This window comes from Pongo abelii, chromosome 1, assembly GCF_028885655.2.
Source record: "Pongo abelii isolate AG06213 chromosome 1, NHGRI_mPonAbe1-v2.0_pri, whole genome shotgun sequence".
In the NCBI taxonomy this organism is placed as follows: domain Eukaryota; kingdom Metazoa; phylum Chordata; class Mammalia; order Primates; family Hominidae; genus Pongo; species Pongo abelii.
Window position 1 is genome coordinate 57,340,530 of NC_071985.2, and position 15,266 is coordinate 57,355,795.

The 15,266-nt window shown below is 32.9% G+C and overlaps 1 protein-coding gene and 1 long non-coding RNA gene across 2 annotated transcripts in view; one reads left to right on the forward strand and one right to left on the reverse strand.

Moving 5' to 3' along the window:
• The window catches only part of LOC129048553 (uncharacterized), a 134,147-nt gene that overhangs the window by 107,538 nt on the left and 11,343 nt on the right, over positions 1-15,266 (forward strand). The gene's annotated exons all lie outside the window — the stretch shown is intronic.
• Positions 2,639-15,266, reverse strand: part of RGS21 (regulator of G protein signaling 21) — a 51,429-nt gene continuing 38,801 nt past the window's right edge. The window contains exon 5 of the mRNA XM_002809683.2: positions 2,639-4,005. Within this exon, the coding sequence (XP_002809729.1) occupies positions 3,802-4,005 (204 nt within the window). The 3' untranslated portion in view covers positions 2,639-3,801. The remainder of the gene's footprint in view (positions 4,006-15,266) is intronic.

Below are 15,266 nucleotides of genomic sequence, written 5' to 3' on the forward strand. Positions count from 1 at the left end.
CTTCATTGGACATATATATATATATATGTGTATGTGTGTATATATATACATTTTTTTTCTTTTCCAGATATCTAGCCCTGTTTTTACTTCTTAAACAAAAGAAAAAGAAAGGCTAATGTGATTTCTTAAAAACAAAAATGCATTTTTAAGTAAATGTTATTTTCCCACTTTCTGTTATACTTGGAAACACACTAATATATGTTCATTTATTATTAGAATTAATTATACATATTTCAACACACTCTATAAGTAGTATTTATACAGAACATATAAAAATTTCTCCAAAATGGCATAGCCTAGGTAAATAAGTTATCACTTAATATTCATTCCTGTTTGTTGCCCATTAAAATGCAGTGGCAAATCTGACAAAACAATAACAGGAAGCTCGCCTGTGTGACTCTTTATTCGTATAATAATTGATTACTGCTGTGACAACATCCCACCTTTTTCACAGTTATGAAATGACTTCACTTTAAATTAATTGGCATCACCCTGAAATAAATTACCTGGCCGTGTGGTTGGGAAGCAAATCAGGCCCACATCTGATATAATTGGGGTGAAACTGTTATATAGGGATTGTGTGAGTGAAAACTAAAGATATAATTTTTACGTAGGAAATAAATGTGCAGAGACTAGTGATACTGAGACCAACTTGTCTGGTTTTGTTTTTAAGGAGAATTTTCTGTTTTTAGAATAAATTTCTTAAGTTTTCCAATAATTATTTATTTATGTTAGGCATAGCCTACATGATTGGGAATATTGGCTAATTATCTTCCATATAGACAAAGAAAAGAAAATTCAATCTAAATTTCAAGTCTAGGATAATGAACCTAAACTTTTCTTGAAATTTCAGGAAAGAAATCTAGACCATTTTCCAAAATTATGGCCCAGAATGCTACTATGGTATAAAAGGCCAGGTTGATACTAAGCTTCATTAGAAGGGATATTGGAAAAGAACCTGAAAACACTTTTTTCTCTCCTTTTATTATATCAATATGTGTTTTCATCAACAATATCCTGAGTACACATAGTTGCTACACCACACAGAATTTTAAAAACTGTAGAGCAAAGTAACTAAAACAATGAAAGTGGGTAGAATGAATTCTACATATAGACAGACTGAAGAAAAACCCAAGAAATAAAAGCAAATTTGGGAAGGCAAAGTTGGAGATGAGATTATGTTTGTAATGCCCTAAAGATTTTAGATTTTTACAATATAGTATTAGAAAAAAATTTGATTATATCTTGAGGCAGAAATAGATCCTTTCTAGGCAAATATAAGAAACTACATATAAACTTAAAAGAATCATTATGGATGGAATTATTAATACTTGAAATACAAATAAATTCAAAAGGATTTTAGATAAATTCATGGATTATAGCTCCATAATTCATTGTTAAAAAGGTAAGATTAACTTAGAAATATACCATTTTACTTCTTTAGGTCTGACTAGTGGAGGGCAAGCAGAAATTTCATTAAAACACATTCTGTGGAAACTATAAGAAAGTGGAAAGCACTGTGCTTGGAAAAATCTTACAATTTGAAGGTCATTTCTATTTAAATATCTTGTAATTGTATTAATGTTTTACTGCTTACCTTAGTTTTTAATGTTAGCACCTCGTTTCTTAAAGTTGATGGAAACATTTTTAGGAAATGGCATTAAACAATCATTGAATATTTAAATACGTTTTCAGGAATGTTAATATTGTTATTCATTTCTTGCAAATTAATTTTTTTTACTTAAAATTTCATCCATAAAATTACTCATCGATGATAACTGATGAAATAAAATAACATATGGCATGAAAGAGACCACGTGTGTAAGATGTACATCTGATATTTTATTAAAAATCCTGACTGATAAGTATTCAAAAACCTGCAATTGTTTTCTTTTCTTTTATTTAATCAGAATACCTAGAATTGTCACTTAGGGTGGGAGTGAGTTGAGGAGGTAAATATTGTTATTGAGGGTCTTTGGCTGGGATTCTATTAGAGGTCATTTAACATCCAATTTTCAACAAACCATTTTGACACCAGCCGTATTTTTTTAGGTACTATCAAGCACCTACTGTTTCTAGGTAGTGAAAGTTTGATTTGTGTCTTCTTTCACATCATTAGAGAAAACTTGAGAGGCAATCATTAAACATAAAGTCTTACTCTATGGTAACGAGAAAGAACTTGCAAACTGACTGGAAAGAGAAAATTGAAATACCTGATGAAAGGGATTGTGTCTGGGTATTTGAGGATTAGTTGGAATTTAGATTCCAGACCTCAGAACAGTTCTAAATTGGAGAGGGGACTACACTGTTCTGTCAGAGCAGGGAGCCCACGTGGGAAAAGCACTGGTCAGAGCAGTGCTTTTTTTTCTGAGATTTTTTTCTTTTCATATCTAAAAGTGGGAATGTGATTTTAATTTCTAAGGTTCCTTTTATCTTCAAAAGTCAATTTTTTCTCCGAGAATAATTTTGAAGTTTCCCATTTAAATAGAGGTGAATTAAGGTTGGAATCTCTAGAATAAATGTTAAAAAGTGTAGCTATTTTCCACTAAGTGCACCTTAAGGCACATTGAATGCTTCACAACCAATTTCTATTTGTGTCTTCTTTTAAAGAATTTGCAAATGTACGGGGAATATTCCATTTGCATATGTTTAAATGTTTATTTCTTATGACGAAGGGAAGACAAAATTTTGTCTATCAAATGAGTAGTTTGTGAAAACATAAAATAAGCCATGCTATTTTTCCTCCATTTTTTAATGTTCAAACAATCTAAAAGTAGAAATATCAATACAGATAAATCTGTGCAAAGAAAATGGAAACGTGGGAGATCTGTTGAATCTTTACAGCTTCTCATATTGAAATGAAATTATTCGTATTTATCACAAGATATTTACATATAGAATGAAACAACTTTAGGGACATCTCAAAATAAATGCATTTAAAAATTGTTTGGGTTTTATAAACAAGTATCAGTGCTGAAGGAGTGAATAGATACTTCCCCACAATTGAGTAGATAATCTTGCAAATTTTTAAATTTTATGACTTGCTATATACTTCATCTTATAAGGATTTATCCATGCTCCTTAGTCTTCCACTTTCTTTTATATTTCTGTTAATATAAGAAAATCAGTATTCCCCACCCTTGAGGCCTTTTCATACATAACTCATCACATTTCATATGTGATGCCATTGAATTGAGCCAAGTGATATATTTTGAAAAACTTTGGTCCATGGTGCATTCAAGACATACATACAAATGCATATACATTCCTGTGATTTTTAAAAAAAATAATTTGAGAGGTGTAGCAGTTTTCATAACCACATTATTAGAAATAGTTGGAAAGAAATGGTAGAAGAAAAACAGTTAAATATATTAAATGAAGGCTTGTATTTTGATTCAGAAATTCTCTTTTTACAAAAGTGAGATTTTTTTGAATAAAGCAATGGTATTTAAAATTGTGTATATGATGCTCAAAAGTCATTCATTCTGCCATGTGAAGATATGTATAATTCCTTACATTATAATGTAATAAGAATATTCAGTTTTGGTTTAAGACTATATTGTATCTCTATAAACTTTCTTTGTACTCCCCCAGTAGGAGATTGAATAGCTGGTAAAGCAAATACATTCTAAACAACTGAGTTAGAAATTCAGGCTTGATGTATAAAACGTTATTCATCTGTTTGGGTAAAAAATGTTTTCTAAATCCTAAAAACAAAACAAAAGACAACGCATCGTGCTTGTATATTTAAAATATTGTAGCCCTGAAGTATAGTGATTAATTAGTTAACTTTGACCTTCCTCACAAAAAAGGGAGCCATTTTTTATGATTTGGAACCTGTTGGCTATTTACCAGTTTTTTATAAATCTCTGACTTTAGAAATCGAGGGAAAGAATCCTTGGCCATGAGACAATAGATTAATTTCTGAGCCTCATCAAAGCATTTGAGTGTTGGTTCAGCAATGTTCTTTGAGATGAGGTCTCTGGTACTGAAGTCAATGTTAATCTGTGGAAAATAAGGTTGCATATCATTGAATTAGTTTAATCAAAGAATGTACAGTTTATACATATATATTATTTAAAATTCTTTCTAAACACAAAGCTAATCTGATGCAAAACAGCAGAAAGGTCATGTATTCATTTTCTAGAATGCAGAACACATGCTTGGTTTAATTATTTTTCTTCCATGCTTGAGAGGGGTGGCATTGACAGGAAACAGTGGTGAAACCTTATTTTGAGATTTATTTTAAAAAAGGCAAAGTGAAAAAGCAAGCAAGATATTTTACGACTTTACATTTTTTTCACCTACCTTTTCTTTTCTAACACTTTGACCCGAGTACATAAAATGTAATTTTCCTAGGCAGAACTGTTTCTAGAATTTATTAGGTTTGAATATACCAACTCATTCCCACTCTCCATATTTTCCTTTGTTCCTCACAACACTGCTTTTCTTTCTAATTTGTGTTTCTTTTTATTTGATAAATGGATCAAATAACATCCCCTCTTTACTGATTCTCATCTCTCCCACAGAACATATATCTACATATAATCTCCCTGTTTCTTTGCCTTTACCACACATAGGCATTTCCAGTGAGATCTAATGGAGATCTATTACATTGAAACACACCATTCACCTGCAAATACGTAAAATGCTCCAAACCTTCTTGTGGAGACACTAAGATCCTCACATATTCCAGGATATATTTTGAGAAGCAGAAAAGTGTATATCCAAATTATCTAACTTAAACTGAAAATATGAAGTTCAAAAGAGCTTTTTTTTTTTGAGATGGAGTTTTGCTCTTGTCGCCCAGGCTGGAGTGCAATGGCACAGTCTAGGCTCACTGCAACCTTTGCCTTCCAAATTCAAACGATTCTCCTGCCTCAGCCTCCCTAGTAGCTGGGATTACAGGTGTGCTCCACCACGCCTGGCTAATTTTTGTATTATTAGTAGAGACGGGGTTTCACCACGTTGGCCAGGCTGGTCTTGAACTCCTGACCTCAGATGACCTGCCTGCCTCGGCCTTCCAAAGTGCTGGGATTATAGGGATGAGCCATCATACCTGTCCTCAAAAGAGATTTTAATCTTAAAATTAAAAGCTCACCGTAGGCGGGTTCTGTATCTGTCTTATTCATCATCCTATTTTCTAGCACTTAGCAGAATACCTACCACATAATAGTCAATCAATAAATATTTGTTAAATGGAATTTAAATGTCCCTTGGAAAAATGCAGGAGATGGTAAAAATGTTAGAATTTTGGAGTCTGGAACTATAAATGACAATTTATGGTGCACTAAATTGAGATTAAACAATAGGCACAGACACCTGCAATCAAATTCCTCCTCAGTTACTTACTTGCTGTTTGCATGAGTGCAACAGTTTTTATAATTTCCTTTAATTTTCAATTTCCATAGTGTAAAAGAGAATTGTAATAGCACCTAAGAGAATAGTAATAGCACCTATCTTAAAATGTTTTAAGGATTAAATGACACAAGAATACCAAACTATTTTAATATTATTATTCTAGGAAGAAAAGAATAAAAAAAAGTAATTTGAAAAGAATCATCAAAAGGCCACTATTTGCTCATAGATCTTTCCTTTCCTTTGGAACTTCAGCTACTCATGATCCCAGAATATACCTCCACTTTTCTTCCTTTGATTACCTTCTTGAGTCCCTCATCAAAGTTCCAGAACAAGTGCCAAAATAATCTTAAAGATCTGAAAATCTGGAATCAGTTGTCCATTTATTGTACTGGAAGATGATGCACGGCAGTGGAAACACTTGGGGATCCTTTTCAAGTCTGTCCTCTAACACTTAGGGCTTGGGTGACCTTGGGTGAGTTAGCTTAATATTTCTGAGTTTCTGCTTCTTCAGTTTTAAGCTGCTGATAGTTTTTGACCCAGTGATATAAGAATTAAAGCAGGATGATCCATATATTTATTATTTCACAAAAAATTTTGAGTGTCTGTTATGTACAAGATTCTGCTGTATTTGGGGAAACAAAACCAACAACTAAATAAATGTTGTTTTAGATTTAAAGTTGAAAGATAAGAAGAAGATGGTGCTCTAAGAATCTGGGGAAAAACACTTAGGGCAGAAAAAATAAACAAATAAACACAAAGTCCCTAATGCAAGAAAAAAATTGTTAGGTTCTAAAGAGCCACTACACCTTGAGAGCCAGAGTGTAGGGTGTAAGCAAGGAATTTTTGTTATAATGTTGTAAAAGGAGATCCAGGCTAGGTGTTGTAGAGCTTATGTGCTGTGTTCAGGACTTCTTATTTTCCTGCTAGAAGCAATAGAAAGATACTGAAAGGTTTTGTGCAGTTAAGTGGCACAACAACTTATATAATGAACCTATACAGTGTCTGCCTCATCGTGGGAATCAATAGTGGCTATTATCAAGATCTTGTAGTGGTTTTTAAACATCTACTATAGTCTGTTTCATAAACTTATCTGGTGTTGTGGGAATATGAGAATATATGTAGCCTGTTTCTTCAATTAAACTATATTGTTAAGTCTTTAACAGCATCATCTGTGATTTGTTTAACTTTGTATTTCCCCTAGTGGTTAAGCAGAGGAAACTAACCTGTTTAGACAATCATCAAGGGAGTTTTTTACTGACAGCATGGCCAAGGTGTGGCTGCCAAACAGTGCTAGCTTATTATTATTATTGTTGTTGTAACTGAACACCTATAATAATTCCCCATTTCCTACTTAAAAAGTCCAAAGCCATGATTTTGACATTCATGGCCTTTACAATGTAATACCTACTTACACATTTCTTCTCTTTTATGTCTGCCCTGTATTCCCATCAAGCTAGACAATTCCACTTACATTTCTTGTATATTTTTACTTTTAAACATTTCTCATAATATCTCAATCAAACTGAAAGTCACTCCTTTTATCCTAAGTCTTTCACAGGTCTTTTTGTCTTTAAGACTAAATTTAACTAACACCTAACATTGAAGTTTATGTGTGGATTTTTTTTCTTTCTGATCTGTTAAGGGATTTTGCATTGCTAAGATGATATTTACATTTTGAACATCCTTTACTATGCCTTGCACACTGTAAGAACTCAATAAATACATGTATAAGCGAGTGAAATAATGGTTCAATATTTGTTCAAAATCATGTCTAAATTTTAGAGAGAACTCTTCAATTTCAACATAATAATGCTAATTAATATTATTACTGAAATATATTAACCTTGTACTTCTGACTTATGCTCGTCATTTTTCTGAGTTGCCTATTTTCCTACCAAGGAACTGCCAGCATCAGCAATTGGTAGCTAAGTGATGAGCAGGTTTACTGTTCTCAGGAGATGATCAGTAGTCTTATAAAGCTGTGTCTTGGCAATTCAGCTTAATGTCAGTGACAAAACATCACACCTCCATGTTTGTGTAAATGTAATTATATTTCTTAAAGTTGTTCCAGCTAGAAACATAGGAATTGTCTCTGACACCTCTTTTTTCTCTGATCACTTATGTTGTGTGTTTGTGCGTGTGCACATGCGCATATGCATGTAAATTCTTTTTTTTATTTTCTAATTTCACAATGGTCTTTTTCATTCTCACTCTTATTTTTCCAGCTTAGGGCTTTATAACCAACATTTCCCCTAAGTTATGGAATTTATCATTTATCTGATACCTCTTTTTACAGTATCTTTCCCTTCTGAACACAATAAATAATATTACTAAGCCAGTTTTACCAAAATATAACTTTTATCATATAAAAATTCAGCTGAAAACCCATTATTTTCTATAACATAAAAGTTAAACATCTCACTGTGGCATTTGAGATTCTTCACACCCTGACTTTAATATGTTGTTTTGAAATCAACTTCTACTTTTTCCTATTGATATACATAAACTGGATTACTCTCTGTTCCCAAAGTGAATATTTTACCTAAAACTTTTGCTTACACTATTTCACCATGTAAAATTCCTTTTGCTCCCTTAATTATATCCTGTACAGATTGTCTTCCACTTTTATCATTTACCTTAAGTTGAAAATCCTCTGAGAAGCCTTCCTTGTTCACAGAAAGAAAGTTACTATAATTTCCTTTATATTATATTCAATTTTGGTTTAAAAATCTCCAGAAAATTGGCCGGGCATGGTGGCTCATGCCTGTAATCCCAGCTTTTTGGGAGGCTGAGGTGGGCAAATCACCTGAAGCCAGGAGTTAAAGACCAGCCAGATCCAACATGGTGGAACCCCGTCTATACTAAAAATACAAAAATTAGCCAGGCGTGGTGGCGGGTGTCTGTAATCCCAGCTACTCGGGAGGCTGAGGCAGGAGAATTGCTCGAACCCAGGAGTTGGAGCTTGCAGTCAGCCGAGATCGTGCCACTGCACTCCAGCCTAGGCGACAGAGCGAGACTCCGTCAAAAAAAAGAAAAAAAAATTCCAGAATTGATTTTTTAAACAGATTTGAATACAAAAGCTTCTGATAATATTAAGTATTCAATGTGATTATCAGAGAAAGATTTGTCACTATAGATGGATTCAATAGTTCATGAAGTGGAATTAAGCTGTCTTTAATTTACTATCTTCTCTCTATTTCTTTTACTAATTTTTTATTCTCCACAGGTCTTTGAAAAATACAAGCAGAGCAAGTATGTATTCTCCAAGTTCTGCCTTAAGTCTTTTCCTTCTTGACTTTTTCCTTAGTGATTTTGTCTTCTCCCATGGCAAAGTATTTTGAACAATAACATCAACTCTAAAATCATCATAAGGATACTTCAAAATGATTATTTTAACTGTATATAATGTTATTTTAATTAAACATTAGTACTGATGTGCTAAGTCTTCATATGGCTGCTTTATGCTAAATATCACACACCCATATAAGATAGATAATATTATCCTCATTTGGTGGTGGAGGGGAGAGTCTTAACATATTTTGGAAAGCTATCTACTTTATTTTTAGTAATTTTTTCAATTTATTTATTTGGAGTATTTATGGAGTAGGTGCTTAGGAACTGTGCTAGGATTTGAAGATAAAAGATGATTAAGGTAAAAAGTCAATCAAGAAATCAGATTTTGAAAAAGCAACCCAAAAGAAAAAAATTGCTTCCCTAAGGAAAAGCTTTCTGAAGGAAATGAAATTTTAAGCTGATTTTTCAAGTAATATTATGACTATGAAATATTAAAAAGGAAACTTGCACATGGAATGGTAAACTGGAAGAAGCCCTGTGGGTTTTGAGAAGAAAGATAAATCACAAAAGGCATAAAAGTGCCAAATCATGTAGGACATTGTAGGTCTTATTAAGGACTTCTTTATTTATTCTGAGGCCAATGAGAATTTTAAGTAAGGGACTAATGTAACCACATGTTTGAAAAAGTGTCTCTGGCTCACGTGTGGTGTAATAGCTGGCTGTGGGTGAAGGAAAGAAAAATTAGGATACCACGCCAGGAGATCAGGAGGACAATTGATGGTGAATTAGGTTTGGTAATGTCACAGAGAATAAAGAGAAGTACATAGATTTCAAAGCTATTCAGAAAGTAGAATGAATGGGACTTGTGATTGAATAGTTATGAGCTAGGGCAAGGGAGAATATCTTTTTAAGAATAGCTGGATATTAGAAATAGTCTAAAGAAAGAGATGACAGAAAATGCTGATGGATTGAATATAGGGTATGTGAGAAAGAGAAGAACCAAGGGATGACTACAAATTATTTAGCCAGAATAGTGGAAGAACAGAGTAGTTATTAACAGAGATAGAGAGAACTTGGGTTGGAGAAAGCTTTGAGCAGGAAATCAGGACTCAGATTTAAATTTGTTAAGTTTGAGATTCCCTTTTAAAGCCATAGAACTAGAAGAGATCATCAGGAGAGTGAGTGGAAGCAGAAAATAGATGACGAGTGTGTCTTCTCATTATAATACATGTTGGATTATGAGTAGGAACAGGAAAAGAAATGGTGAAAGAGCAGTCAGTAGGGGAGAAAGAAATCCAGTCCTAGAAGCCAATTTAAGGTATTTCCATTAAGAGGGAGTCATATGTTTTGTTAAATGCCCCAGAAGTCAATTCTGGTGATGTATGGAACTATGCTATAAAGAGTGCCTTATCTTTCCTTTTCAACTCCCTCGAAATTTTAGTAAGATAGACATATATATCTTACTAAATAATATATATAACTTAATATGTGTATATATATATATAGAGAGAGAGAGAGAGAAAGTTACATATAGAGTTATATATAACTGTCTCTCTCTATATAACTCTGAAATATTAAAGAGGAGACTTGCACCTGGAATGGTAAATAGGAATATATATATACACACACACATATAAACATATATATACATACACATACATACATATTTCTTCCTTTAATAGAGTCACTCCTTGGGACATGTCTGTGAACTGCACTCCCAACTTGGCACTCCTCTCAAATGTGATTTTTGGTTGTATTCTACCAGAAGATACTTGGATACATTTCTATCTCTAAAAGTAAGACAGATGAAATACTGAGTTTGAAGTATACTGAAGGTGGGACTCCATCAGGAGGTGACACTCTAGAAACTCATACTTGCCAGTTGCATGTTGAAGGCACTCCTGAGACGCTTGGAAGCTACAGAGAAGCTTAGACTTTGCTGAGCATCTCTAACTATGAACTACAGAGTGTGGGCTGAACATTATATCAATTAATCAAAAAAACAGTGCTGTATGTATTTTATTTACTGACATAAATAGCTACTTGTATTGTTTGTAGGATACCCTTTGGTTTCAATGACTTTCAATATTGTGTTTGTGAAACATAATATTTTATTTGCTTATTTTTCAAAAGGTCATAAATTATCTTAGATTTCTGAAACCACTACACTGCCAATCTTAGAAAACAAGACACAGGATTGTGGTTCTTAGAAAATGACAGCTGAGATGTCATCACAACCATTTAGAGGCTTTTAAATCCCATCAGTTTTGAAAAGGTCTTGACACAACTGACATTGACAACAATCCATTGCATTAAAATGACTGCTTTATGAATGATGTTTCAGGTAGTTCTGTAAAACAATTTTATTAGGAAGACCCAGGATATTTTAATACGCATGTGATTTTTGTTAACTGAAAGTGATGCAAACCAAATTTATTTTCTCTACACCAACAGTCTTAAATTCTTTTGGCTTTCAATAAATTACTTTAGCAGAAAGAATACATTTTAAAATGTACCTTTTGGCTCTCTTGTGACCCTAATCTGTGCTTTATGTATTTTTACATAATTTGAATGAAAAGTTTTCAACTGTGCTCTCATATTCAAATTAGATAGCCTTTCCTCATTTAGAATGTATAGTGTAGCAGGAGACTGTCATTATGCAAAGGGTGTGTGCATGCATAAGTAAAACGCCTTACAAAAATGTAGCCGGCAGCATCTTAGACCTCATTCACAACCGAGCTTTAAAATTACTATTCAAATTAAGGCCATCTATAATAATGTTTTTGGTTACATAATTCTTTTAATCACCACTAACACCTCAAGTATTACTTCATTTTGGCATCATTAAAAGCAAATGAATATCCTAAAATGTATTCTCAAAGGTGGCTATTAAAGTTGAATATAACAAAGTTTGTAACATCTAGAAGGAATTCATCCCTGCATAAGACTGTATCCTTTTGTTGTCATTGGCTTTGGAGGCAGAAATAGATGATACAAGGTGGGAGGTAAGATTAACACCTTAAATTGGGAAAGAGAAATGAGAGAAATATAATTCAAAAGCATCTTGATTAATTAGACAAGTAGTCAAAGCAAAGATAGAACTGAATAGAAACCAGATGCTTCTCCGATTTCTGTGGTGATAAAGGAGATGACACATATGAAATCATAACGTGTACGGATGGCTAAAAATAGATATACAAAAGCTACAGCTACACTGGAGCAGCTGAAAGGGAATCAGATTGACCTGTTTCCATCACCAATCCCAACATGCTAAACTAAGATCATTTTAAGTGGCACAGAGACACAGAAGTGTAAAGAACACCTGAGCCTTTTGTTTTTGAGTTGAAACGCAGAAATTATTTTTTGAAGCACAGAATGATTCTGCAGATTATTAGAAGAAATACTTCTGACACTTTTTTCCTTCTAATGTCATATTTGAATCTAGGCTTCATAGTCTAAGAAGTTACACAAATTGGAGAGAATATGAGAAGAGAAATAAAACTGTTGATAGGAAGATATATTGTATGTGACTAGATAATTTTATGTTTCTACTTTTATCATAAACATCAAGTATCCCAGGCTATGTCATAAACACTTCAAATTAGTGGTAGATCTAGGGGAAGAAATTTGAAACTTAAAAGTATGGGCTGAAGACCTCCCTCTCCATGGATCTTAATGACTGCAGGGCTCATCATTTTATCTCTAAGCCTCAATTTTTCACCTTAAAATGTGAATGAATGTAATACTTCCCTAAGAGAGAGAACGTGATGACCAAACGAGATAATCCATGTAAAATCTCTGTACAGATATTATAGTTTCTTTAGCTCTCCTTTTCTCTTTCTCTCTCCCTCCCTCTTTCTGTTCTCCCTTTCTTCTTTTGAAGGAGAGGTCTTTAAGAAGGAATGAATAAAAATGTGGAAATCACTGGGATCCAGAAGGTGCAGTTAACTTCAATTTATACTTGAACACACACAATAGTAGGCTTCTTTCACTGCTGGACCAGTCTTCTAGGCACTGGCTAGTCCTTTGCTTGGCTCTTCTTCCTCTTCCTCTCCTATTCTTCTCTCTTCCCATCTTGTCTTGTTTCCCTCTATAGTCAAATTTCTGGTCAAAGCTTACCAGTTACTTCTTCGAAATACATTCCCTGATCCTCTAGACTTGGATTTTCCTGTTGCAAACTACCATCTCACCTTATATTTCCTTGTTAGGACACTCATGGAAGTTTATTATAATTATTATTTTTTATCTGGTGTCTTTCTACCAGAATATGAGGAAGGATCTACTCAGAGACCATGACTGTCTTTTTCTTAGCTGCACCAGCATAATGCTTAGCAGATAGTAAGTATTCAAGTATTGATTAATGAACAAAAACCTAGAAAATTAACAAATAAGCAAGCACATTATATCCAGAGATGATTCTGTAGTTGGGGGAGCACTGTTGGCTAACAGTCACTAGTAGGGCAGAAATAAGCTATGCAAAATAACATCAACATATACAGGAAGTGGCATCTAAAAATGCAAAGAAAAAATACGAATGTAAAATGCAGATTACAAATTGGCATCACAGTAATAGGATAAAACGCTCCTAGATGCCTATTTTCATGGGCTTTTCTCTGTCAACAACTCATATCTGTTTCTTCCCTAAGACTCAGTTTAAAACTATCCTTATTTATAATGAAGGTCTTATCTCAATATGCTGCTGTCTCACTGGTATTTAATCACCATATCCTTCCAGGTAGCATAAAAATAATTTCGTCTTTGTTTTGCACTTAATCATTTGTTGCTTTGCCATTTTCTCTAGTTCTATACACTTTATTTTTTAACCCAACTATATTGAAAAGTTCTTTAGAGTCAAACTAAGGTTTCTATTTATTTTCTTACATTTCGTTATCGAGAGCTGCCTAGCACAGCAACACATTGTGTTATACTTACGTGTTTATTATCTGTTTTCCTGCCTAAACTGAGCTTCTCTTCCATGGAGGGATTTTATCTTATAAGGATGTGACTAGGCACAGAATAAAAAACATTTATTGATGTGAAAGATAATGTGACTCAATAAGCAACATTGTGCTGCATCAAAAATAAAAGTAAAAAGCCAAACACAAATGTTAAAAAGTGTCCTGCACAGACACGTGAAGATGTACTCTCCTTTATGACTATAATTTCTTCTTTGTTTTATGAGATATAGTGTCCTCATATTTGGTAGATACATTTAAGAATTAAACATTTTCTGCTGTTTTTTGGCTTAAAAAACTACCAATGTGTTTTTTCCTGGATTGTTGACAGTGTGAAATTGAATTTATATAATTTTTAAACATTACACCATGATATGATTTGATACTATTTTCTAATTTCATAGAATGACAATCAACATTAAAAATTTCCCTTTAATGACATATTTTTCATCCTCTATGACTTTCTTTTCAATATAGGGGAATGACGACATAAATATAATATAAATTTTAAATATGTTAATTTCTTAGCTGAATATGAAAATATTATTAAAATTTTCAAATATTATTTTCTCAAAGTTAAGTAATATTTTCTTGAAAATTCAATAATCTGAAATTAGCAATCCAAGCTGAAGCAAAAATAAGTACAAGTTTAAGAATTTTTTTCTTTGCCACTCCCACATTATTAGTATGTACAAAGTAGAGATACTTTAAAAATATCTATTTCTCTAATAATTTTCTTATTTTCAAGTCACTTAGTCAAAATACTTGGGTCATGATTTTTTTTTCTGCTATATTTTCTCCTGAAGCCATCTAGGTACAATTTACTCAATGAGCAACTCTTTTTATTTGGACCTGGCAATTTGCAAACCCATTTTTATAATAAGTGTTCACATTTCCACTTCTCTCAAGTCTTAACATTGCTTATCTACATATGTTCTTAGAAATAAACTAAGGGTTGTTTCAATAGTTAGTTTCAATAGCACTTATCGTGACTTGTTTAAAGAAAGAAAGGAATTAACATTCCTTAAAAACCATCCTGCATGATGTAAACCCTAGACACAATCTCATGTATCATTCTCGTTTTTCCTATGTAAATGTATCATTATGCTTTTTCAGATGAGGAAACTGAGGCAGAGAGATAAATAGCTTATGACAGAATTACACAAGTGAGGGATCAGGATTTGAACCCAGGTCTAGATAGCTCCAAAGTTTAGTTTTTGTGCTACATCATACTAACACCCTGTTAATTTGGAAACCAGAGAGAATGTAACACTTTAAAGGAGAGGACATAAAATCCAGCTGAAATTATCATCTCTCATAGAGACCTGAAAGTTCAATATATAGTCTTTCCTATTAGAGTAGGAAACTGATACCCATTAGTAAAGTCAATTTATAGTCAGGGATAATTTAGTAAATTTCATATAGTTTAATTGTAAATTGCCCAATTGCATCAGTAAATAATTATTAAGTCATGTTAGCAATGAAATAGGTGAAATAAAGGTATAAAACTTTGAAAAGAAAGTAAATGGAATATAATAGGCATATGAGTAACATGACCTTGTTGTTCTTTATTTTACCAAGGAAACTGGTTATAATTTAGATTCTTTATAAGAGTCTGTTATACAACTACAGTGTAATATAGAATATAGAAAAACG